At 49.2% G+C, this 26359-nt stretch overlaps 2 protein-coding genes across 5 annotated transcripts in view; one reads left to right on the top strand and one right to left on the bottom strand.

Moving 5' to 3' along the window:
• Positions 1 to 5166: 5166 nt before the first annotated feature.
• Positions 5167 to 26024, bottom strand: TADA2A (transcriptional adaptor 2A). The gene is made up of 16 exons (XM_048967127.1): positions 25947 to 26024; positions 25154 to 25286; positions 24365 to 24471; positions 23364 to 23423; positions 22661 to 22752; positions 21479 to 21636; positions 20045 to 20133; positions 19452 to 19524; positions 13643 to 13706; positions 11700 to 11743; positions 11483 to 11593; positions 10071 to 10142; positions 9353 to 9485; positions 8624 to 8667; positions 6821 to 6894; positions 5167 to 5492 (listed from the first exon to the last, which is right to left on the bottom strand). Exons 2-16 carry the CDS (start codon positions 25176 to 25178, stop codon positions 5307 to 5309), a joined length of 1332 nt encoding a protein of 443 aa, XP_048823084.1. The 5' UTR covers positions 25179 to 25286; positions 25947 to 26024; the 3' UTR covers positions 5167 to 5306.
• Positions 25781 to 26359, top strand: part of ACACA (acetyl-CoA carboxylase alpha) — a 112866-nt gene continuing 112287 nt past the window's right edge. For 3 of the 4 annotated variants that reach the window (XM_048967119.1, XM_048967122.1, XM_048967120.1), the window contains exon 1: positions 25781 to 25891. The gene's annotated coding sequence lies outside the window, so the exon portion shown is untranslated. The remainder of the gene's footprint in view (positions 25892 to 26359) is intronic. The other variant, XM_048967123.1, reaches the window with a different exon arrangement.

Raw genomic sequence — 26359 nt, forward strand, 5'->3', positions numbered from 1 at the left:
TTGGGGTGGCAGCCACCTGTAGTGCTCCTCCGAGCACCGTGAAGCGCGTTCCTGGGCAGAGCTGGCTGTATCGTGGCTGGGTGGATGGCTTTAGCACAGCCTGCTGCAGCTCAGTGTGCTTTCGGCGTGGGTCGGGGCAGGCAAAGAGGGCACCTTTGACCCAAGGGCACAGCAAAGGAAGCACCCTCCCAGGACTGAGCACAGGGCTCTTCTCTTGGAAGGGAGATGAGAACTGTTGGGATGTGACTCGCGTCCTGTGCTGTGAAGGGGCCCTGAGCACAGCTGGGTGCAGTGTGGCCATGCCCGGCATGCTGGGCTGAGCGCTGTGCGGTGCTGGGCGCGTTCCCAAAGGGTGCGTCTGGCCCTTGGTTCATCAGCTGGTCATTAGGGCTATTAGCTTAATCACTGGGGTGTTTTCCTGCTGTGCCCTGTGATCAGTGGTGGCCACGCGTGCCGGCTGAGGTTTCCGCACCAGACCCAGCGCCATGCGAGCAGGAATCCAGCCCTGCTGCCAGCCATCCTCCCCAGTTTCCATGGTTACGCGGGAGTTTACCCTTCCCTGGAAGGGCGGCAGGGACCCCGCGTGACGCGAGCAGCCCAGGGATGCTGGGCCCTGCGTGTTATCCACACAGCCTCCCCATCGCAGGGTGGTTAAAGCACGTGGCACAGCATCCTCCCAGCAAATGTGCTCACTGAGCGGCACCGCGGGGTCTGTGAGGCTGTGGTGTGGTTCTGGGGGGCTGCTTTCCCCTCTGTGCCCCCCAGTTTGTGAGTGACACCAGCAGGAACGTGTGGGGAGGCAGCGAGAGCTCTCCTGTGGGTGATTCTGGCCCAGGAGCTGCCGGCTGCCTCTCATTAGATGTGAGGTGACGGTGCGGAGCAGAGGGAACTCTGAGCAGGCATTCAGGCCACTGCTTGTTAATGGGGGTAAACAAGACCTGAGATTGAGGTCACTGCTTATGATTTAAGCGGCCAAATATAGGTCACCAGAGGCCTCTCTGGGGAGGCAGGCGGATGTCAGGGCACAGCAGCAGTTTTGCTCGCTTTCAAGCGACACAGGGAGCAGAGCGTCACGTATCCAATGCGCAGGGTGGGTCCTCCGTGTCCTGGCAGTGGGACATCTCTGCTGCCGTGTCCCTGCATCCCGTGGTGGCTGCAGTGCCGCCCTGGCACCGGGCACCTGATTGATCTGAGTGCACGGGGTGCTGTGATTCATGGGGCTGGTGAATGGAGTGGGAAGAGCTTCCGCAGCCCAGGTGCGTGTTTGCGCCCAGCTGTGTGCCAGGGCTGAGTCAGCAAGGGGCCAAACTCACACCCTGCATCCCTGCCCGTTGGCCAGGGCCAGTTCTCCCTTCCGGGGGTGTTGGTGGGCTCTGTAGGGTCATGGGAAACAGCTCTGCTGTTTGTTGAGTTGATGGGTTTCTTGCTGGATGTGGGAGCAGAGAATGGGAACTGCAGGGCCTGTGGTGCAGGCTGCGTGCTGGCAAGAAGTGAGGTGCAGGGGCACTGGGGTCCCATCAGCAGAGGGTGGGGTGAGCTCCGTCCAGGTGTCTGCCCACTGAGTTACGGGGCCGTGCAGCCACAATCTGCCTGCCTTTGGCCCAGCTGGCAGGCAATGCTTTGCGCCCCAGTGCTGTGTGCTGCAACTGGGGGCAAGTGAGGGCTGATGTGGCCTGGCCTGGCTGCTCAGCCTCTAAAGGTGCTCATTGCACCTCTCCCACTGTGGCTCCATCCCATCCCATCTCAGTCTGGGACAGCTGTGCCAGGTCACTGCCTCACTGCAGGCACCTCCTGCTCAGGGAAAAAAAAAAAAAAAGGAAGAAATGAGATACAAACAATTCATAGAAAGCTCAAGGGATGACGGATTGCTTTCTGTGGTGCAAAAGGTGATCCATGTTCAGGGCCAGTGGGAATCCTGTGGCAGAGCAGGTGTTTCCTAATGGCTCCCGAGTGGTAAAAGTGCAGAACATTGTGCCACCGCTGATGACTGACTCCACATCCATGTTTATTGTGCCCTTTCCTCCTCCATCCAGTGCTTGTTGGGTTCCTGCACTGCTGCACCCAGTGCTGCAGTGGTGTGCTGAGCTGTGCTGAGGATGTGTGGTGTGAGCTCCAGTCGCAGTTTGCGCTTTCTCCATGCTGGCAGATCCATGCTGTTTTTCCCTGGAAGGTTGCTGAACCTGTTGGAATAGCAGAGGAAATTGCTATGGGGCATCTCCAAGTGAGTTTTTCTCTTTTTATTTCAAAGAAGCCAGGTGGACAGTTGCAGTTTTCCTTTAGCTGTTGCTGAAATGCTGCTGCTCCAGAGCAGTGATGTTTGTGTCCAGGAGGTTTAGGTTTCACGGGCCCCACCTGATGGGAACCTGAGCAGGTGCTAAAGCTGCACTTCTTGTCACTTTGCTATCGGCATCACCTGCTCCGCTGCAGCCTGGCAGCACTGCAGGAGCCCAGTGCTGTGCTGGGGCTGTGCCAGCCCAGGGGACCCACTGTGTGCAGCCCTGAACTCCTGGCGCTGCATCACCAAGAGGCCGAGCGCATCGCCGCTGTGTGACTGCAGCGCTCAGAGCTGTAATAAGACAGCAATGCTGTTAGTGGCAGGCAGATAACAGCCCCAAAGATCACACACCTCGTGTGATGGCCGTTGCAGACCAGGAATGCGATGGGATGGAGCAGCTGCAGCCTCTCCCTATCTCCTGAGCTCGGGTGTAATTAATGCTGCAGGTACCCAGATAGGCACATCAGTCCAAACTGGCTGCCTTCCATCCCTCCCCGGCCTTGTTCCGTATTTAATCTTTCATGTACACCTGAGTCCTTAATTAAGCCAACTGCGATTCTTAGCAGTGTGCCCTCAGTGTGCTAACGAGGGCTGGCGTTCCTGGAGCACCATGCAAGCAAGACCCATGTGCAAACAAACATGGGCACCCTCTGCTCCTTTGCTTCTGTCTTTATATTGCCCTGCCCTGCAGTGAGGAATGAGGCCCATTAGCAGCAAAGTTCTCAAAGGCAGTGCACAGGGACTGCATGGTTTGAAAAAAACCCATGTGAGCAGTTAGTGAGAGGTGTCTGAAAAGCCTCTTTCTGGGTCTCTCTTTATGGGCAGCTGCTGCCTGGGGAGCCAGGGGTCTTGGTGAGGAAAGGCAGCGGTGAGGCCGTGATGCTGCAGCAGCGCTGGTTATAAATAAAGCCCCGCACCAGGGCTGTGAATGGGGCTCTGATTTCCTTTGGTTGCTGTGCGGGTCTGGGTGACAGGGAGAGATGCGTGTTGTAAATAGAACACCATATCCATGGCAACGTGAACTTTTCATTATTGTTAATTACTTGAACAGTGCCAGAGCTGCACACGGTGCTTCCCGCCGCTGATAAAGATAGATCCCCATTTCATAGCCCCTCCAATGCCACTGCTGCTGCTGTGAGCTCCTGGAGGCTGGGCTGGGTGGCACGGAGACATTTTGTGGAGCAGGAGAGGAGCTGGGATGCGAAGGAGGTTCTGGCACAGCAGCAGGGCGGCTGGCAGCTCGGGGTGGCTTTTGTCCCCATGTCCCCCTCCCTGGCAGTGGCTGAGCGCAGCAGGGGATGCGGTTTGGCTGAGCGCTGCCTCCTCTGTGCAGAATGGGGTGCCATGTATTTGTCTGCTCGTTGCGTTATATTGCATTGGAAGAGATTTGGAAGCTCCTGGGTGGGGAGGTCCCACCCTGCCTCCTGCTGCTGTTTGGTCAGCCTCCCGCTGGTGTTATGAGGGTTGGACCCAAAAATCTGCCATCATGGTGTGACTGCTGCTCACCTGACCGCAGGCTGCAGCGTGGGCCGGCCGTGCCATGGTGCTGTGTGCCCTCTGTGGACAGAGGTTTGTGACCCCAGAGTTTTCTCAGCACGGCTCCCTGCCCTTTGTCCTGCAGCACAGGAGTGTTGTGCTGGAGCCTGGAAATAACAGGAGTGAGGAGGTGCTGAGTGTGGCACAGGCTGGGAGCCTGCCTGCGTGGTGCCCTGCAAGAGGAGAAAAACCTGTTGTTTTTCTGCTTTGATGCTGTGTGAGGGAAACTTCCCTGCCCCGTTTCCCGTTGCCTCACCTTTCCTACTTTCCCTGGGAAAGAGAACTGTTTCCTAGCTCCCTGCCATCCAAAGGGATGACGCTCTCCCCTCTCACAGCACCGGAGAGCTGGATGGAGCAGAAGCAGCTTTGTCTCACTTGGAGCCCAGGAATACCATCTAAGACTGTTTCAGATCAACTTGATTTTAATGCAGACCAACATACCGCACATTCAGTGACACCTCAGGTACACAGGATAATTACATTTCTGGAGGGGAAGCAAAAATCTAAAGCCAAACATCTTAAATATGCACCGGTACAGTTACAGCTTGGGCTTTGCAGCGTGAGAACCTAGACCTGAGGACGCACAGAGTGAAGCAGAGATAGCGGGGCATCACAGCCAGGAGGGCTAAGAGTCCATGGCCTGGTGTGTGCAGTGTTCTCCTCTCCTTGGTGGAAGGGAATGCTGGGGAACGGGGCGGCTTTTTGTTGATGTGAGGCAGCTGGGGCTGTCACACACAGCCTTCCATCCACCTCATGGCCTTCCCACGGAGCCGCAGCAGCCACATCAGACTTCAGCTGAAGGAATCTACCCAATGTGACCACGGCAAATGAAGTGGCAGCAGATGAAGCCCACAGGTTCGCACAGCACTCTTGTGCTGCAATACGTGCTAATATCACTTAACGTAACAACTGCCCAGGAGTTTCCCTGCAGTGTCCTTTCCCATCCTTTATCATAATTAAGTTAAAAAGATCGGACTATTGCGAGCTCCATTTTTGCAGCCTGGGGCATGTGCTATCTCCTTTGCAAGCTGACACTTTTAGGAAGGAGTAGAGGAGGGAGGGCACTGCGTTTTTTGCCTGTACTCAGGTTGAGTCAGTGTGACTCTCATGTGCTGCCCTCCTGTCCTCGTTCTCTGCACTGCCAGGATAAAAGTGCCGCAATTCCTTTGGTTACACAAGATGTGGAAAGGAACGGCCATTCGCGTTACAGATCGGCTGATACAGCGCGGGATTCTTGGCAGTGCTACTTGGTGTGCAATCCTGACAGCAGCAGAGTTGAGCAGCACAGTCAAAAGGAAACCAGACAAAATGTCAGCATTCATACCATCTAACAAAGCTTTCCTACTTGTTTTTACAAAAAAAAAAAAAAGGTCCAAAAGATTTTAAACAATAGAAAATGTCCTTCATTTCACACTGTTAAAATCTTTCAGTGCTGTCAAAGTGACTTCAGAGCTTCCCGTGTCCGTTTGCTCCAAGCAGAGCGCCGTGTTGCTCCTCAGGCTTTGGTGATGTACCCTTCCCTGATGAGGAAGTCATAGATTTTCCTCGTTTTGTTCACATCGATCTTGATGAGCGCTCTCGCCTGCGCGAGCCGCAGCCCTCCTTGTTTGTTGCACTCGTTCACTAAGGCAGCTTTGTATTCTAAATAGGCTCCGGGGACCAACCTCACCATCTGACAGAGCTGGAAGGCAAAGGGGAAGTTAATAAGCGCTACACTTGTCCTGCTCTCGTTCCGTGATCCGTTCTGGGGCAGTAAGGCCGCGGTCGTGTTCCTGAGAACAGCTGTGCTGTATTTTGTGGTGGGGGGCAGGCGGTGATGGCGGCCAGGAGCCGCAGGTGGGCAGGGAGGAGCCCACGGCTGCTGTATTCAAAAACATTCCTGACTGAGAAACAAAGCAGGAGGATGAAAGCGAGCTCCGGGCTCACAGGAGCGTAGCTATGAGTGTGTCCCGTGTGGGCGTTGTTCTCCACGAACCAGGGATGCACGCATGCCAAAGAGACGCAGGCAGCAGCTCAGCCTGCTGGGCGAGAGCCGCGGCGGGCATCTGCCTGTTAATCCCTGGCACACAAAGTCCTCAATGCCGTTCTACAAAAGCAGCTATGCACACATTAAGCCTTCTGGAAATCTAGGGTGGAAACCGTGCAGGGATTTGGAAGTCGTGTGCTGAGCAGTGCTGGGCAGTGCCGTGGAGCTGCTGCCAGCTGTGCCTGCGCTGCTGCTGTGCTCCCATCTGCTCCAACAGCAGCTGCCCCACGGTGCTGTGTCCAGAGCACACGTGGGCTGTCTCCTCCTTTTAATCGGGAAATGCTTAATGATTGTTTCTCATTGGTAAGAAATGGCAGAATTCAGAGGAACTTTGTTTTGGCAGAGAAGGAAACAGGTGCCCCAAACACACCGCAGTCTGAGCTACAACTGCGTGTGCTGGGTGCAGCCTGCAGGTTCTGCAGTGAACCTCTGAGCTGGCTTTCAGTGCCACCATCCCAGTGATGGGAAACGCACTTTCAGTCAGAAAGAGCAGTCTGAAACAGACCCATGTTTCACTGGCACCTGAGCGAGCCCTGTGCACAGCATGGCTGGCTGAGGGCTGAGGCTTGGCTCTGAGCTGCACAGTGTGAGATGAACCGCACCGTTCAGGTTCAGCGAGGTGTCCAGGCAGCCCCTAATGAAATCCTCTGCCGACCTGAAAACTGATGTTCATCAAGAAAATCACCCCTGCACTCAGCCCTGTCTCCTGATGGAGGAGGACAGGATGCCATCTCTGATGTTGTAATGGCCTGTAATGACACCTTGGCTCTCTCTACCTTTCTTTGCTAAATAAGCTAATTTGCCACAGCACACACAGAGCACTAACTGAAATTAAGAAGCCACCCAGAAGGCCTGGAAGGCCACTGTGAGCTGGAACAGGCAGCCAAGGCCTAAGCTGCTGCGTTATCCTCACACCTGGTGCAGACGGTGCAGGTGCACACGTGCAGTGAGCGCCATGCTTTGTGCAGCATTCACTTCCTCACCTCTTTCTCCTTCTCGTTCAGTTTCTCCGTCCCTGGCAGCCCGGTGAGGTTCAGTGGCGGGGCGCTCCGTCTGCCTGCGGGGACAAGGGAGGGAAACATTGACAAACCATTGGGGCGGCCTGGAAGTGGCAGAGCTGGGCGTTACCGCAGTGATTCGATTCTGGTGACGTTAACCCTGCATGATCCGAGGGCTCCTGCTCAGAGGTATTTAGGGCTTAACGTAAAAAGGGCATTATTTTGACAAACGGTCTGGTTTTGCAACAGATGTAGTTAAGTGCTGTGCATGCATGCATGAGGGCTCTTACGCAGCGAATGCCTCACCGGTGTTAGGGAGGATCTGTGGGCGTAGGGCTGCTGTCAGGTGGGCTGAGCTGCACCTCCCAGAGCTGCAGGCTGGGAGCTGGGGCTGCCCATGGCACTGCAGTGTGGGATGCAGGGGTTGCTACTGCTGACATGGGCTGTGCTGGCAGCTTCCTGAAGCACAGTTTTCTTTAAATGCCTTTGAATGTGATGCAGGTGTTGCAAAACAAATGCAGTTTGTGCGTTTATTTTTGTGATGAGAAACGGTTCTGAAGGAAGCATCTACCACAAGGCGCTCTGACAGCTCCCAGGTTCACAACTGGAGCTATAACTGGTGTGGCTCAGACTGCCAGGAGGTTTGAGGATTTTTTCCCCCGTGTTTCAGGGTGTGGAGCAGGTATTTATTGGTGTTTGGAGTCTTCTGCCCCTGAGCTGCAGGCTGCATGCCTGGCACTGTCAGGGCCAGGTCTGTGCCAGGTCAGCCTTCTCAGGTTTGGCAAAGCGGGAGATCTTGGGAAATCTGCAGCTCTGCTTCCCCAAAGATGCTGCAGGCCCTGCCCTGCCCAGTGTGGTGCTGGCAGCTCTGCTCAGTCGCCTGCTCAGAGGGCCGAGCACCCAGCAGCTGGGAGGAAAAGCGCTGCAGTGAGCAATGTGTGTGCAGGGCAGGTGATTTCCAGGGTGCAGGGGGATGTAAGCAGTGTGCTGTATGGGACAATTTGGTTTTGAATTTCTAAGAACGTAGGAAATGACACATGCATACAAACTGCATTAAAGATAATACATTAAGGCTGTAAAGCCAAGATCGTAAAATCTAGAATTAAAGTTAAGCAACAATAATTTGCCCTCTTGTATATTCAATATGATGCAGCCTTTAATTATAGACACGTGGCAGTTTTTCCACAGTATCCCTGCCTCGTTCAGTATGCAGGATGTTCATTTAATTAGCAACTATTTGGTGTTTTGTTTGGGCTTTGTTCAACACAAGATACTGGTTGCAAACACTGCATGCTATCTGAATTCCACAGGCAAAACAGTTCATTTTCTCTTGAGGTCTTCTCCCTCACCGGCCACAAAATACTTCCCAATTAACTTCATCCTGCATAGCAGCCCTTCAGCTGAGGGGACACCATCCCCACCTGGATGCCAGCCTGCGCTGCTGCGTTCTCTCCAAAGCAGCAGTTCATATTGCTGTGATGTGTGCTATACCAGACTAGCTTATCTTTAAAAGATAGTTTTTGTTCTCATGTGAAAATTATTTTCTTTCCTGCCTTGTTCATGTGGCTTCAAGATGGGTTTCCGGTCTGTAACCAGAACAACCCAGAAATTCAGCAAAAGCAGTCAGTTTTGCATGTGGAATGAGCTTCAGATAGAGGCAGCATCGGGGAAGGCAGTGCTTCTCTACAGGGCCAGCACTTGTGCAGCCATGTGGGAGCTGTGCTCCGGGTGCAGGCTGGGCTGTGCTCCCAACGGACGCCTGTTTCCTTACCGCCATCTGAAACGTACCTGAATTGGAAGGGATCGGCGCTGCGGGAGTCGGGCCGGAATCACTGGAAAGAAAGGAGATTTTCAATTGCCGTCATCTGTTGTAAGTGTGACTGTCTATACTGGCCCTGAGACTTTCTTCCAGCTTCTAATGCTTATACAATTCAGCTTGCATAACCCAGGACCCAACCTGAAGCCAGCAGGATTTCTAAATATTTACCACTCCCCAGCTGAGGACCATGTCTGAAACCTGTTTTTGTAAAAAAGAGATGTGTGGGGCTGGGGGGGCAGTGAGAAATTCAGTGGAGACCGGCTGGGGAAAAGACAAATCATCTCCTCAGCCCTGTAGCACTTCTTGCATTGCAGCTTGCTCCTGAAATCAAAGTGCTTGTGTGAGGTGACGACACATTAATAATGCTGCCACATCTAAAATCACACAAAACATTCCGAGTGTCATCTCTGCTCTCATTAATATCCTGAAAGACCTCATTTCCCTCCATGCCTTCATTAATGGCAGTTAAGCTCCTGAAATATAAAATACAGAAAACGGAGATGCTGAGCCCCCGCCAGGCCCTTCCGTCCCTGAACTCCAACAAGTGCTGTTGCTGTTATTCCCACCTTTCACCCTTCTGAGTGGTGCGGACTGTTCTTACTGCAATAGCTTGGGAACGTGTTTGTTATCAGACCAAAAAGTGTTTCAGCTCATCTGAGCAAACAGGAGCACACAGCACGGCCTTACTGTGCCCATACATGTCAGCTTGCCGGCTGAGCCACTGCTGGCACGCGCTGCTGTCCTGGATGTACTGCAGCACTTCAGACAGCATGGTGCGCTTCAGGCGCTCCTCGTCCCTCGTCTTCTTCAGGTGGTCGTACGTCCTCGCACCTGTGGGTAACAGATATCACAACCTGGTGTGCTGCCTCAGTCAAAGTGTTCAGACTGTTGTTGTTCTGCTTTGGGGAATAAGGGAGAAACTGTTCTCCAGCTCTGGACCAGACTCTGCTATTCTCCCTCACGACAACTACTTGGCATGAGAAGGTATTGGATTCCACTCCTTGCCCCTCCCCACCATCAATTTCAGGCCAAAACCAAACAAACGAGGCTGCCACGATCCAAAGCCAGGCATTTTATTTGTGGAGAGGCAGCAGCCTTATGTCCAGGCAGCCCACTTGTGGTAGACAGTGACAGTGCCTCAGCACGAGGCACAGGAGACCACTGTGCCACAAGGTGTTTTTCTGGGGCTTCTGAGGGGCGCTGAGTGAAGCAGAGCTGTGCTGGGCAGCAGCTCTCCCAGCTGACGGCTCAGAGCAGCTCTAAGAGCATAAAGCACCGCCAGAGCTGTGCTCAGTTAAAGTGACAGGCAAACACATTTAAAAATGCCTTTTTATTCAACACATCCTAAATATTGCAAACTCATCCTTCCACACCTTGATGAATGGGAACCAGCTTAATAATGCATCAGGTACTCACTGCAGAAATTGGTGATTCCTGCTGCTCTGTACTCCTGTAGGCGCTTTATTTCCCTTCGCAGCTCAAATTCCACTGTTGTATCCCAATGGGAAGCAGAGGGGAAACCCAAAAAGAGAAATGTGGGTCAGTGGGGATGGCGAAGATGGCTTGTTCTTATCTGCTGAAGTGTACACAACAGCAGGGCCAGCCTCTCTTCAAGAGCCTGTGTGCGCCCTCCTGACTCTCTGCCCCCACCACTACACCCCTTGATGGCAGATGTTAGCTAATTTCTAGCATTCCTGTGCTCAGGAGAATTATTTTTCCTTCATGCTTTGACAGTTCCTTTGCCATACCCCTGCCAAGGCAAGCAACAACAGTAGAGCATTTCTGGAAGGAGCTTCACTAGGTCTGAAAAACGACTCCATCCTGGCTCCTTTATAGCATCCACTGCTGTCTTTAAACTACAGTTTTCATAACTGGACCTCTCAAAATGTTTCCTTGTGGAAAATTCTCCTTTTCTGCAATTGCTGAGATTAAATACCTTTGTTTCTTGTGCTCAGAACTATTTACTGTGTATAGCTTTTATGAGCTGGCTCCAAGACATCGCCCAGTTTTACAGTGAGCAAGCCTGCCAGTCTCAAATTCATTTCCTCAACTTCTCAGAGGAAATGCTCAGTGCCTGTGTGCAGCTCACAGGTGAACTGGAGGGTTTGGCTGTCACTGTAGTGACAACACGAAGCTGAGGATAAATGCATGCGTGTCAGACGCATGATCTGCAGGGTCATGGCTGTGGTATTTAACACTAGTGTCTCCAGAGTACAGTCACAACTGCTGAAATGCTTTGTTCTTTCTAATGAGCAATAATTTTCCCCATTTAAGTCACAGAATTAAGCAGGATGCAATGACTCGTGCTGGAATCTGACTGAATGCATGCTATGATTATGCATAACGAACTCGAGATGATTCGGAGATGGAACAATGCCTCTCCCTTTAAGGCAGGGAACGTAATGACAGCTGTGCTATGTAATTATGCACACACAGAATAGTTTCAACGCATATCTTTCAAAGAATTTGCACTTTGCTGCCAGCTCCCTATTCCTCAATGCAAACTGAAGTTTTAGGGATTTTCTTCTCTCCGCGATACGCAGATCAGTAAATGAGCAGTGGGCTTCAGGTAAGAAAGCACTTCATCTAGCAGGTGAGCAGCTCTGGTCAGCTGAGAAGTCAAAGCACTGGGACACACATTTGTGGGAAGAAACATCTGTTGTCCATCTAATACACCAGCCCACAAACAGCTGTTTTCCTGAGGTAGTCAGACCAGAGGGGGGAACAACTTCCTGCCCTCCGGCAGCGCTCAGGAAAGGCTGCAGATGATGCAACCCCTTATTATGCCTACCGAAGAACATGGATGTTAGAGCCCTCCAAACACCTACGTGCGTGGCTTTCAATGAACTTATCGTGCTCCACTGGTCCCAGAATCCGTGCAAAGCGCCGCATTGTTTCGTACAGGTCTTGAACCTCCTTTGGGTATCGTCTTTCTAAAACTGAAGGGGGAAAGAGTGACACGTTTTGGTGAGGTGATGTTGGAGAGAGAGGTATTTTCATGGCAACGCTGAACTTCATCATGAAGCAGTTATGTGTGATACTCACTCTGAAATTTCCTGAGGTTGATTAGGCCGTGGTCTCTTATAATTCTGTAACAAGGAGCAAAATGGTATGAATGAGAGGCTTTAACTTGTGTATTACACATAAATACAGAGGCTTCACAAGAAACTTTGACTTAAACTGTGAGATGGGCCTAAAACCAAACAAGTGAAATCTCTGTGGCCCTTGAGCTGGAGAGCTGAGAAGCGTGATGCAGTGAGATTTTCATCAGGGAGGTTTTGGAAAGTGCTGTGCACCGCTCCAACCCTGACAGCGCTAAGCACAAAAGGAGCCACAGCTGCTTTAAAGGGTTGGAAATGTCTTTTTTTAGACAGAGTTCACATCTACAGCGTCTCACAACTTGTCTTTCCAAAATTGGAAGGACACCGAATGTGTCACAGAGCGTGACTTCCAGCTCCAGGGAAAGGCAGATGTCCTTCTCATGGAGCAGGGGTGAGGGATGAAGGGCAAATGTTGCCACTGGGAACTGGATGGTGGTGTTTTTCCATGGCAGCTTGGATTTTACAGAGACAGTGCGTAGGTTATACATAACTTTGAGATGTCTGTGACAGGAACAGGGAAATGAGCAGTGTAAGAAGGCAGGTAAGATATGTGCAAGTGCATGACAACTGCATTTGTCACAGGTTTCTGCCAGTGCCGTGTGGTCATGACTGGCAACCTGATCAGCATCTGACTTCTGCAAATGATAGGAGATATGTGAGGCCTGGCTCCTGTGGGTCAGCTTGGACTTTGTTCTATAAAATCCATTCTACTTTCCTCAGTGTGTACAAATAAGGGCCCTCTCCTAGGCAGAGAAGACTTTCTGAGTGACCTCAGCGTTTTTATGCCATTTTCCTGATTCTGTTGTGGGAACATTACAGAAAGTGAGTCATGTAACTGAGCTTTATAGCACTTTCTTTTGTAAAACACAACGTACCATAATGGAAATCATAGCATGTAAGTATTTTTAATTTATAAACAACAAAGAGCCAGGTCAATAACTAGCACCTCTGAACCTGTCCTCCAGCAGCACCATGCTGTATCATGAGAAGGAAAGGAGGAGTCATACTACAGATTACTCATGCTTCCAACAGGCAATAATGCAGCAAGATATAATTTAAATATTGAAGAAAGTATTTGAAATTATAATAAAAATGAATTTAATGAACAGACTGAGTCATTTGAAAAAGCTGTCAAATGAACTGAATTAATGACTCAAACTCATGTCGGCAGTACAGTTATCTTCATACATGCTATGAAAAAACAACTCGTGGACCACTGGGAATCAGAAATCCTGATGTAAGCAGCCCTATGGAGAAAGTGGGGGTTCTGGCAACCAGGCACAGGTTGTTTTTCCTTAAAGCAGGAAATAAACCACGTGAGGTCCATCAGCACTATGTAGGAACAGGAAAACAGAGACTTGTCTCCTCTCCTCTTCCCAGTACTGGCTCTGTGTGTGAGCAGTTTCCCAGGCAGTATTTCAACCTGCAGCTCTGCAGACATGCCAGAAGCTCAGTTTGCTCAATATAACTGGACTGGGGGTAGCAGTGTGGATGCAATGGGAACAAGACTTTCCTGCAGCAGGGAGTCCTGGACAGCAGGTTTTAAGTGACTGATTTGTTCTCAGTGCACTTAAAGGAGAGCAAAGGAGTGTGGATGTCCTTTGTTGCCCGTATGTCCTAAGAAGTACCAGTCTGTTAATATGTTTTCTGGCATGGTACCATTGCTAAAGCCACGTGTTTGATGTAAATCTGTGCACAGAAAGAGAACTACATGTCCAGAATGATCTGAGCCATGCAAACCTCCCAGCAGCAGGTCTCCCTGCATAGGAGCAGTCTGCAAGGCTGCTGCAGGGAATCAGTTCTGCCCAGTGCTGCGACAGTGCTGGGTGACAAACGTGGCACTGAAGCAAAGAAACACAGTCACTGCTTTGCTGCTTGAAAACTCACTTTTTTCTTCGCTGTCTTTCCTTTAACCTGGAATGGTAGATATCTACAACTGCAATCTTCAGAGCTGCAAAACAGAGAAGAGGATTACAAAATACGTGACGAATCACTGTATTAATGCTAATTTTCAAGCCTTTATGTTCATGGCAGGCTGAAATTGTCACTTACTTTGATGTTTTAAAAATCCCATGGTAATTTTACATGGACATAAAACCACCAGAAGCATATGCTAACTATAGAGCCTTTCTTTCTGTTCCTCTTTTCACACACGTTACTGCTTCTAAGTGTGAACTTGGGTAGACCTGAGAACTTCTCTCCTTTACACAACCTTGGAGAGTTTTACTATTAGCACATCTTTGTTCCTTTGTACCTGCTGTTGTCACACATCGCTTCTCCCGAAAAGCGAGTTTATCAGATGGATGGGCCTCAGCTTTCACCTTGAGCAAGGCTTCTCAGCACACACAGAGGAGTCCAGAAAACAGAAAGGCTGAATTCTGCATTGAGAAGAATCAAAGTAGCCTTTGCTACCATTCTTGAAAACATCTACGAGATTTTAGCTCGTTAACTTCTAAATGAATCTATCTGCTGGCAGAACAAAGAGAAGGGTTCAGCGCACTGTGAAAAAGCCACGCTCGTTAGGAACCACTTCCTTCTCAGGAGGAAATCAGTCCGCAGTCCTGACTGATCCCCTTGGAGATCCTTGGCTTCTCCTTCCTGTAACCATGGGGACAATAAACCCTTCAGGTACATCCCTACAAGCTGAGGTGACCAGCATCACTTCCCTCATTTTGTTAAGTAATGCTCAGATTTTCGGCCATGACTCGCCTGGGGTTGGCTGATTGCTGGGTCGGTTGGTTCCTTCAGTTAAGCGTTTCCAGGCACTCCCAGAAGTAAGCTTACAACCTGACTGCGGGTTCAGGCTGCGGAGACAAGGTGTGAAGTTTCAGCTAAGGGGAGCCGTGGCTGGACGTGCTGGGAGCTGGGATGTGCTCCTCTCTACAGCCACACAAACAGGGCACAACCAACCTCATCGACTGGACTCCCTGCTGAATACTGAATAGTGCAGTGAAGAGAGGAGTGCGGTTGTGTGGTTTTGCATCCATTTAAAAATCCGTGTTTGCGTGTAAATAGCAGGAAGCCCTGAGCCTGCAGCAATCAATCCCTGCAGTGCTGGGGGTAACAACACTTCTTGCAAGCAGGGACAGTTGCAGCTGCAGGCAGTGCTGAGCGCCAGCAGCATCGCGTTCCACTTGCTGATCCTCTGCTAACACACAAACTCCCGAATTTATACAAACTGATTTGCTGCTAATGCAGGAGCAGAAGATTGCACACCAAGGTAGGAGGGTGGTACAACATCCTTGCTTCTTTTTGCAAAAGCAGAGTGCTCAGGAGAAGTTGTGTATTTTCATAAGCCCTAATTTAAGAACCAGCACAGGTGGGAAATTTTCCTTCATGTTTAAACATGAGCAGAAGAGAATGGGAAATGCCAGAACGGAAACATGAATGAAATATATCTGAAAGTTTTGGTGCCAGCTGATGGAAAATAATGCTGTATTTTTAAGGCCCATGCAGGCCCAGGCAGCACGTTATCCTGTGGGGTTTGTGTGGCAGTGCTTCGTGAGCACGTGCAGAAACTGCACAGAGAGCCTCTGTCAATATCACAGGTAACTGTGCATCAATTACTGCTGCATTTCAGTGCTTTCACTTGAGCACACAACATTCTGAAAGAACTTCTGATTCACTGGGAGGGGAAAGGGAGCACATGAGAATAGGTGAAGGGCAAAAGAGAGCTTTTGCATATAGGAAAAGTGAGTATTTGCTGCCATGTGTGCTTTTGGAGGGGCTTCTGTTTTTAATACATTCATACTGAGATAACTGATTATTACAAGATCTGGAATGCATGAATAACTCAGACTATCACACTGTTACATGCTGCATTAAAATGAGAAAAAGAGATGCTTTACAAATGAAGATGATTTGCTTCTGCTTTTCCCCTTGGATTATACTGGGGAGGCAGCTGTTTGTCCTGGTAACTTGAGATAATCCAAGCTGACATCACATTCAAAGTGCCAGCTTTGGGAAAGAAGAGTTTTTGAGATGGTCACAGCAGCCTTGAGGGGTCCAGTGATAGGCAGAAATTCAAGGCTCCTTTCTGCATTCCAAAACATCAAAATATTTTGGTTTCCCAAGGCAGCATCCAAAACAGCTTCTTTGCTTTTCATTCCTCTGCAGCCTCATTTAGTCTGCACAACCTTTCCAAACACTGAGTGAAACTTTTGTTTCACTCTAGCTAACCTTTGGTTGGCATGCAGGAGCCAAATAATGGCAGGAATGCAAAGCCATCAAACAGGTTGTGCCTCGGGTGGTGCAAACCTCATGGCCACAACCTGATATCCCCCTGTAGAAGAAAGCAGGGCTCAAAGCAAGCACAGGACTGGCCTTCAGACTGTGTCAGGACCTAAGAGAATAAGCATCATGGAATATTAGGACATCAGCTGTCTTGTACGTTATGAAATGAAATGTCATTACTGTACATCCAGAGCTGCAGTCTATTCCCAACACACTTCCAAACTTGCAGTCTCAGCAATTACTTCCTCGCATTTGAAGTAAAAATCATTTACATGAGAGGGAGAAAGAGCCTGGGAAAAACAAATGACTTATGTTATAATTCAGTCTGATGAAAACTTGTAATTCATGAAATATTCAAGCACTCTGGGCTGAATTCCACTTATAACTCGTTGTTTCACTTGATCCGTCCATTATGGTTTTGTTTCACTGCAGTATTTATTTGCATGTACTCACCGGGCTGTGAGTGCTGCAGCAAAACAAACAGTTTGGGAAACTAACAGAAATCTGGAGGATTTCATCCAATTTGTACCATCTCTCTGAGACCAAGATGTGGCACAGCGATGCCGGAGCGGTGGGAGCAGTGTGGAGCAGGGGGTGCAGGTTTGTGTGCTCCTCACAAAGGAGGATCTCACATCAAACATTCTTCTTTCTTGTGGAAATACTGAGAACATGCTGGGTGATGCAGGGAAGTGTGGCAGGAAAACTCAGTGAGATTGCTGAATGGAGATCAAGCAGTTCAGATGCAGAACTTTGTATAGTTTTAAGAAAAGCAGTGATGGGAAGGAAGAAGGGGGAATTCTGTTTCAATGCAAGCACCAAATGTTCCTGCCTTATGAGCAACCCAGCCCCTGCAGCACAATCTATGGCTTGAGAAACCACAGAAGTTGTTCTGCTCACTGTGGCAAGGTCTAGCTTGAGTCACCTGCAGCAAATGGAAAATAAAAGTACTCCGAAAAATCAGTCTTGGACTCAGTGAGGTTCAACACACAGCAGGAAAACAGACTGAGGAATTTTTCACAAAGCTGAAGCGCAATCTATGCTGTCAGACCCTACCTGGGCTTTTCTGGGTGATTAATGTGCTAAAACTCAGTACCTTAAAACAGAAAAGTTTACTGTTTGGCCAGCAAGGAGTTTATCTCAAGCAGATGTAGAGGAGGGCAGCAACAGTGCTGCTTTTCAAGGACATCTCTGTGAGGTGCTGTGCAGGAACGTTGCCAGGGATGGCTGGGGCAGGGGTGTGTGAGAGCACAGCCCCAGGGCTGCCGGCAGCCTCCTCTGCCCCTAACAGGAAAGTGCAAGGACTTCAGTCAGCCTGCTGCCCGTCCCTTCCTTTAGATGCACACCTTGAGCCATTTTGTGCTAGCCTGGAGAAGGGAAAGATCTGATCCCAAAGTTGCTGTTAGAAAATAATTATTTCCCTCCCTAAGGTGCCTCATGTAAGAGAAAAACAGCTGGCTAGGCCCTGGGACTTCACTTTTTTAGAAGCATTCTCTCTCCATAGGCAGATCTGGAACAGCTGTGGGAAGGATGCTGCCAGAGCCTCTGAGCTAAGGGATTGAAAATGCAGTCGGTCACGCTCCATAGGCTCTGAGTTTTCTGAGCAGAGTTTTCACAAGGCGAATGCCTGACATTCTATACTAAATACTGGAGACAACTAAAGAATGGACTAAACAACACCCAATGAAATTATCAGGCAAAAGATTGGGCCGACAGAAGGAAGTATTTTTTCATGCATCACGTAATGAAATTGTGGAACTCCTAACTCAATTGTGCAAGTCAGTGCTACAGGATGTTAAGGGGAAAATCACAAATACATACAGTTGCTAAGTTCATGCAGGATGGGAACTGTGGTCAAAATGGTATGAACATGGTCTGTGGTTAACATTACTAACATCTGGCTGCACAAAACTTGGCAGATAAGCCAAGAAAAGCATCAGCTGGACTTTTCTTACATTCTTCTGTGCATCTGCTGTGGGACAACAGGGCACCAGGCAGACCTGTGGGCTGGCCCTGCAGAGCTGTGTGATGCTCCAAAGAGATGAGGAAAGGTGATTGATTGCATTCAGACTGGAGATTTAAGAGGGGGCTGAGAGGAGACATCTCACCTGGCTGACCTGTGCAGCAACAGGAAGAATGTGTGTGAGGGGTATAGAAGAAAGTGTTGGTAAACCATTGCAATCCATTAATGCACAGAACTAGGAAAATGTTTTGCTTTTTCAGTTTGCCAGAACTCACTACAGGACACAGAAGGAAGGCTGTTTTAATAGTAATGAAAAGTAACAGTGGAGAGAGGGCATGATGAATCTGTGACAGCCACAAGCCAGTTCCTCTTTCAATAAAAGTTAAAAGGGAAAAGAGACTGATATATGATTCTCATAACTTTTTTGGAACCAAGGGAGATTGCATTCCTTAGAACTCTGTGCACTGCTAAATCTCAAACTGATTTTTATAAGTTTGGAAAGGCTGTCTGTACCTAACAGGATCTGTCTGCCTCAGCTGAGCGCTGCCTGACAGGGAGGGGGAATTCTGAAACACAAATGTGGAACTTTTAAATATCAGACTTTTTCCCACATTCATAAGTAAATGTAATCTTTATTTGGCTATGGATTAAAGCTTAATTGTAATACTTCTTGATATTTGTATTATTAAGGCAGTGGCATTCACAGACATCAGCAGTGGTAGCTGGACCCGCACAGTGACTCTTCTTCTTAATGAACTTCCTAAGGTACAGCTAATGTGCTGTGACTCCAGGCATGTCTAACAACTGAAAAACATGCACTGCAAGAGTGTAACTGTTCCAAAGTGTTGCATGCAGTCCTACCATACACATCTCCTTGCTTCCAGTCTCAATCCTATCTCAGTAACAGATTTCCTAAAAATGAGCAGTTAGAATAAGTGGCAAATCTTCTAAGAAATGAGATACAGCAGTGGAAAAGGGTACCAGCAGCAGAGGGGAAGGTGTTCCTCTTCTTTCTGCTTTGCATTGCTACAGTACTCACAAGCATTATGTGAGTAGAAAGTGTCCTTCAGGCATGGAGGGAGGTGCTGTGAAAGCACTGCACTTCTGGTTGCAGTGGTTGTGTGGGTCTTTATTCAAACACTGATGTACTGCTGCCCGTTTCCAGACTAATTGCTAGCTCAGATAATTTACTTCTTACATCAAGCATCGCTTGTGTTGCTCCTACAGAGATGCCAATTACTGACAGACACTGTTCTGTTTGGGTCATGCTCTACTTTACAACTGATTACGTTTCAGTAGTGAGTAAAGTGCTTTATGATATATGTAAGTACCAATTGTACATCAATTCATTAAGAGCTTTTAAGAGATTTGAAACAGAAAACCATAGAAATGTTAGTTTAAACCCCCGAGATCATTAAAAATGAATGTTCACTTTAAAGTAAGTCTGTAGAGAAAAAGACCCAGTGAAATACTGTTCAAGCAGTGCACAAAAACAAGACTTACCGTGCAAAATGTCTGAATCATCTTCTACAAAATCAATGTCTCTCAAATCCCATTCAGCATAGTTGTCAAACTCCTGTTCAGAGATAATTAATAAACTGTCACTTAGCCAGTGCTAAAGGGTCAGTACTGTTTCAGGACACATGTAAGCACTCAGAGGCATGTAAGACAACAGAGGCATTTACTCATTTGTGGCTGTACAAGGTTCCATCTGGAGCAACACGCGTCGCCGTGCTGCCTTAACAAAGCAATGCACAGCGTGCACCTCTATGGCCGAGCCCACAGCTAGAGCACTGAAATGAGGCAGGTCGCCCAGGCAGGCTGTGGATCACACAGCCACATCTGAGGCACATGGAACAGAAGCACACAGAACGCGAGCTCCTCTGAGCGCCAGCTCACAGCCCTGCTCACATCAGAGGTGCAGGCAGTGGCCACGTTCCAGCACTGCCCTGTTGCTCCTTGCTGTGACCAGCCGTCCTGCCAGCACCGCCTGTGGCTTTTCTGCCTTGCACACCTGAGGCAGGGCTGTGCAGCTGTGTGTTTGCTGGTCTTGCACTCAGTCGCAAATACACAATAATGGGAGGAGGAATTCTTACCTCGACAAAGTCAGCCCGTGCCGGCATGTACCCGGCCATGTCTCTGGAGAGCAAGGAGTCAAAAGTAGGCCGGGGGGGATCATCAGCAGCTGGGAAAAGAAAGGCTCTCAGTCATTGTAGGGCACAGGGCTGCTTCTGATGCAAACTGTTCTGTGTGTTGGCTTGTGTTACTTTTGTGCAAAAGAAATGGGGATAGGTGAAGAAAAAAACAACTGGGGGTTTATGAAGGGTTATGGTCAGGAAAAGCCCGAGTCAATCCAGAGCAAAAGGCAGGAATCTGAGATCTGCAAAGTACTCTCAAAAGTCAAACAGAAATTCAAGGCAATAAACAGACTATAAAACATGAACTCCAGATTTCAGAACTCAGCATCACCCCTAAACCTCTGCAGTCGTGCTCTCGGTGCACAGGTTCTTTTGGTTAATAGCATCAGGGCTGTTCAATCTGCCATCTTCTGAGTGCTGTTTACAGAGCACTGCAATTAAAGCCTGACAACTGAATTGTTACAGTGCTTCCCAACTGAGGGTCTTGGAATTTACAGACAATAATGGACAGAGGCACACAGCACACTCGTGAAGGAGCTAAGAATTGTAAATCCCATGCTACAGATAAAGAAAGCTGGAGCTCACAGAATTTTTCTTGGTACAGGTCACATAAAACTCAATGCCAGCAGCCAGGGATAGAAGCAAAATGGGCCTGTTCCTCCTAAGCACTTTCTCATGAAATCAGAACTTCCAGATAGCAAGCAGTCTTTTTGCCCAGCCATTTTGGAGAGCCTTGCATTGACAGACTGGAGGAATTCTAAAGATTGCACAAAACGCACCAGTTTTCCTCCAATTGCTGAAATTTAAGATAAACATTTTAAAGACACTTTTAAATAGAGAGCTGTGAAATGAGCGCTGTTCAAAGAGTGATTTTATGACAGATCACACCAACCAACAGGCTGCCAGGAAATGGGTCATCAGATAGAATGCTCTAGAGGTGGAAACCTGAGGTCTGGACAAGATGAGCAGCCACCCCAGCAATGGGGGATTGCTCACACTGTTCACAAGAGCACGTGCTGTTATTTTGAGCGCCATGTGAAGTAGCTTTGAGGTTTGTCTGCTGAACATGATGGACACCCAGGCTTTTGCTGTGGTGATTTCTGAATGACCACCTTCACCAGTTGGGCAGAAACTTTGTGTTTTCAGCAGCTGATGGTGATATCAGACCACTCTGTTGCTCCCCGTTCCCACTGCATGTGCAGTCTGCTATATTTGATACCCCGTGATGTAATACAGTGCACAGAAGACCATTCTGTTCAAGTCAGCTCTCCTTTTGGGAATGAAAACCAACTGTGTGTGTGTGGTGTGTGCCTTCCCCCACAGGCTGCCTGCTTCATTCCTGCAGAGCACAGACCAGGCAGACAGCAGCGAGCTGCTGGTGGAGGTACTCACGGTGGAAGGGAATGGCTGTTTCGCTGTGCTGCGCCTCCTCAGCCTGCTTCAGGTTCAGCAGCGTAGATGCAAACAAGGGGTTGTTGATGAAGTGTTTCATGTAATGTTTCTCACACTCCTCCTTGGATTTTGTACACATCTGGTTGGCCACATCCTGCCTGCAGTGGGGAAAGAGGGGAGCTTAATACAAAGAACATGGAAATGTTGAGGTTTTTTTTCTATTCTGAAGAGGTAAATTTAATTTTGAACTGACTGCACTGTGTGCAGAGAACTGCTCTGCAGTGACAGAGGAGGAACTTGGTGTTTTGTCTTAGTAAAATGGCTGTGTAAGCTGAAGCCTTAAAAAAACCGTATCACAACACCAGCAGCAATCATTCCAATTTCTGTTACAGTAAAAATTGGATGCAAGGGATTCCAGGAAGAAATGTCACTTTTCCCTTTATCCAGAACAGGCTGAAAAAAGCCAAATGTTTAAGGAAAAAGTTAAGATTACTTGTGTGGCTGAGGGCAAGGTGCGCTAGGCAGAATACTTGCAGGCACAACTGCAACCAGCTTTCAGTCTTAGTTAACAGTAAGGTTTACATAAGAGCACACAGTTCTTTCTGTGTAGTTTGGCGTTCTGTGCTTTTTATCATAGCAATCTTTTCATGGAGAAGAGAGATAACATCACCACAGATCTCCTTTATTTACAGATGCATAAAAATCCTGTAGCAACTACAGAAATTAACAGAATACAGGAAAATATTAAATATTTCCAACGCTCTATTCTAAACATGACATAGAAGCAGGAAACCAGTAACAACTCCTGGCTGGGCCACTGTAAGCAAGCTGAAACCACATGAGAGAAACTCTGCATTTGATTTTTACATAGGAGTAAACTGAGGTAAAGAAAATGTCATGCAATAGTTGAGTTTCTTCCAAACCTGGTGGCTTCAGTGTGAAATGAGGGAGCTCTGTCCTTCACTAGAGGTGCCATTAAACACATGAGAGGCCCGTACCAATTGTGTGTCTGATAGAAGAGATGAAAACAGAATGCATGTTCTGCTTTAGCTGCTAAATTGGTATCTCACCCACGATGACTCAGAGCATTCACTGTGCACTGATGCATTCAATAGCAAGATCCAGTGAAACAAGAGATCTCCCCATCGTTCACTGACGGAGGCTGAGCTCCCACATGCTCACCAGTTTCCAAATCCGCAGTCCATCACAGCCTCCAGCAGTGCCATTTCCTCCTGAGCTGTCCAGTTAGGATCCAACACAGGGAAATCTGAAGTCTGGAGGAAAAAAAAGAAGCAGCAGATCAAACTGCTGTGATTCTCAGTTATAATCCACCATACGAAGACAAGAAGAAGCTGCAGGCTACAGGGCGACGCAGCACAAAGTACTGGCTGTTTTTCAGTTCTACTGTGTCATGAATCCTGATAATTGTCAGATTACTGAAGTCACTGGTCCATCAATTGCAGTAAATACCAGTTTGTCACTGCAGATCTCAGTATGCTGCCACATGTGCTCTCTGCCACTTGTAATTTAACGTTATGCCACGAAACAGTAAAAATTGCCAAAAACTTTTTAAGCAATTCATTTCTGGGGAGGACAACAACTGAGAAACTGAAATTAACTGACATGGTTAAAGAATTGGAAAGTCTAGGAGATGCACTGTGCTATCCAGGCAGAAGGAAAAACATAACAGAAGCATCTCCACTATTCCATTATGTGGATGGACATTTTTCTTTCCTCACAAGGAAGACTTTTTCGTTTATTTAATAGTCTAAACTTATGAATCCAAGAACTGTGCCAGTTACTGTTTTATGTGCTATTATTAAGCAAGGTCTGGGAAATACGAGAGCTCAGGATTGGGTAGGTGTAACCCAAAAGGAATATTTACCATTATCTCGTAAGTGTGATCACTTTGGTGTTTCTTGTATTCAAATCCTCGTGTGAAACACTGCAGAACAAAAGAGGAGCATTATGTTACTCTCTTCTGCACTGAAAACATTGTGACTGGCTTCTTTTTCCCCTTTATTCTCCGACCACTGCTTACCCACCTTGATAAAAACTGACCACCTGATATGCTGAAAATCATATTTATTTTTTCTGATGTCATTTTAGAAAAAATGTGTAACAGCAGTTATAACAATTTGTGTTATAACTTGGAAGCTGTGCAGTATTCTGGTCTTTTACATTAAGATGTAACTCGTGTGCTTTCTGTTAGGTATTTATAGCCAAGTTAGGCAGGTGAAAGGAGCTTGGTGCCATGTTATGTGTCGTTCCTGGAATTCTGAGCATTCTGCATGTATTGAAAGAGTGGTTTCCTTTTGGAGCTTTGAGAAAGCTCCCTTTTCAGTATTAGAAGTCGTTGCTGTTTTTTAGTCATAAATAATTAAAACTAACGATCCTTTCTGCAGTGATCTGATCACATACACAATTTGTAAATAACTTTAATCTGGTCAGAATTATTGTCTATATTGCAAATTTCCCACTGATTTTCTTTGCCATTTGGGAGGTAAAAAAAAAAAAAAAAAGGAAAAAAAAGGTGTGAGGACAGGGAGAGGGTGTTTTCTGATGGATTTTCTTTTCTGTGCCATAAAAGTGACAGAAACAATGCCTCTCCAGACGTGCAGGGGCATGCTGTGTTACAGTCAGGCCGACTGCATGTCTTTAACAAGCTCTGGCTGCCTTCTCCCAGGTCTCATTCAGCTGCTTGTGTCTCAGTTCTTCAGCCTCCCACATTTTCTTTGCCATTTCCCTGTCCATGAGCAAATAAGTGTGTTGATATGAGTTTGCAGAGACCCGTTATTAATGTGTTTATGGAGCAGCCTGGCACCGGACGGCCTTTGATGACTTTCTCAGACAAATGAATGTCTTTGCTTTCATCCTTGCACTCACCTGCAAGCACAGGAGGAAGGGAGGAGGCCCACACTCTGCACACTTCACGTAGGGCTCGGTGAGGTACGAAGAGCAACCTCTGCATGGAGGTTTATCGAAGGGGTCATCTGCAAAGCCAGAAGTAAATCTCATGCAACACAAACGTGGTGCTGCTTTTGCGATCACCCAAATTCACTTTGGGTGACCAGCAATTTAAAATGAACTCAGCTGTGTGCAACCTCTTCCCTATTGATAAAAGTTCCTTCCTGAGCTGGAGTAGTAAGACAGCTATTGGCATTTAAGCTTTGCTGTGGACCTGGTACAGAGGGCAAGTTGTGCGATCATGCTGGAGTCAAGGAACAGCTCTGCAGCAGCCGTCTGGTGCTGCTCAACAGGGGTGGCAGCTTTGTGAGCTGGCTGACTTGACTCAGTGCCCAGAGACCCAAGGCTTTATGGAGAATATTGCACAGACAGCAGCACTCTCCCATCCATCCTTCTTGTCTGACTCAAAAAGCACATTGCTGTGGTTGCAAAGGCATTGGCTTGATTGTTCTGTAACCTGTCCAAACCCCGGGCTGCTGAATGAGGAGTGAGACACTGCTCTGCGAGTTCACTGCAAAACAGTCAAAAGACTGTCTTAAGCCATATTTTTTCTAAACTGCAATTTAAGTAGTAAAAAGTGGACAGAAGCAAGGTCTGAACCGCCAGCAATCACTGCTGTCCTCATGCAGCTGAGGGTTTGAGGGATCAGACGTCTCTGCTGCTGTCTCCCTCCCCAGCTCAAACACCTCCCAGCCCTGCGGTACTCACTGCCGAAGGAGGCCAGGCGCTCCATCCTGCGCTGCTCCCTGAAACTCGTGCTGCCCCAAACGCACTGCGTCCAAAGCCGTGTTCTGGGCTGAAATCCTCACAGCATTCTGAGCAGACAGCAGCTGTGAGCAGCCTGTCACAGGGACAGAGGTGGGGTCAGCCTCTCGTGGTGCCGGAAAGGTCCGTTTGGGTCTGAAGAATCATTTCTTTAAAGGAGCAGCCAGGTGCTGGCACAGGGAGCTGGGGGTCACCGACCCGCCAGGTGTTCCAGATCCGTGCAGGGATGTGGAGCTGAGGGATGTGGTCAGAGGGCACAGAGGGATGGGTGGGGGACCTTGGAGGTCTTTTGGAACTGAATGATTGTGTGATTCTGAGAGAGGTGCGAAGTGATGGGGACACACCCCGAGGGCCCCAGTAGACAGTGACAGAAGCGATGGCGGCACCGGGAACCTTGGGGCCGTGTTTGCGTCGGGCAGATTCGGGCGCTTTCCTATTGAATCCGACGGGCGGCGCTCAGTGGGGTCCCACACGGGGCCACAGCCTGGAGGACCGTCCTCCCCTCACCGCAAGGCGGCGCCCTCCCCGCCCTCTCCCGAGCCCCCGCCCCCTCCCGAAGCCCCGCCCCCTCGCGAGGCCGCGAGGTGAGCGGCGGGAGCGCGCCGCCGCCCGCCCGCTCCCTTTTCCTGTCCGCCGCACAGTCCATCTCCCCCGCCCCGGATCCGACTCCTCCCCGCCGTGGTACGCTCCCGACTTTCCCCTGGCCGCTGCCGGGCCGCGCCCCGCCGCCTCTCACCTCGCGCCGGGGCAGTTCCCGCGCGTCACGGCCCTCGCGCGGCCGCGTAACGGCCGTGCGCGTGCGCCGAGGCGCTGTGCGTGCGCGGCCCCGTGCCGTCCCGCCCCGCCCTTCGGCTGCGAGCAGTGCGCGCGCCCGGCGGGGGGTGCGGAGCCCCGATGTCGGGTTCCCATTTTGGGTACCTGAGGCGGCGGGGCGCCGCTGGGCCGCGGGTTTGAGGCCCGCTCTGCCTGAGGGCACGCGGCAGCTCGACTGGAAGGGCCGAGCGCGGCCTGGGGGGTGCACGGGGGCCCGCCCGGCCTCCCTGCAGCCCGGAGCTCGGGGCGATGCCGCAGGTCGCTGTGCCTGCCGGGCACCGGCGCTCGAGGACGCGTTACGAGTTTGATTGCGCGTCCCTCGGCGCTGCTCCCGCA

The sequence above is a fragment of the Lagopus muta genome, chromosome 20, assembly GCF_023343835.1.
Source record: "Lagopus muta isolate bLagMut1 chromosome 20, bLagMut1 primary, whole genome shotgun sequence".
NCBI lineage: Eukaryota > Metazoa > Chordata > Aves > Galliformes > Phasianidae > Lagopus > Lagopus muta.

Excerpts from the sequence above, each read along its gene's own strand:
- TADA2A (XM_048967127.1), bottom strand. The coding sequence starts at position 25,178 with ATGGAGCGCCTGGCCTCCTTCGGCA. Across the intron at positions 22,753-23,363 it reads ATCACACTTACGAGATAATG|ACTTCAGATTTCCCTGTGTT; the intron begins GTAAATATTCCT and ends TTTTTCCTCCAG. Across the intron at positions 20,134-21,478 it reads AACAGCCATTCCCTTCCACC|CTGCTGATGATCCCCCCCGG; the intron begins GTGAGTACCTCC and ends TTCTTTTCCCAG.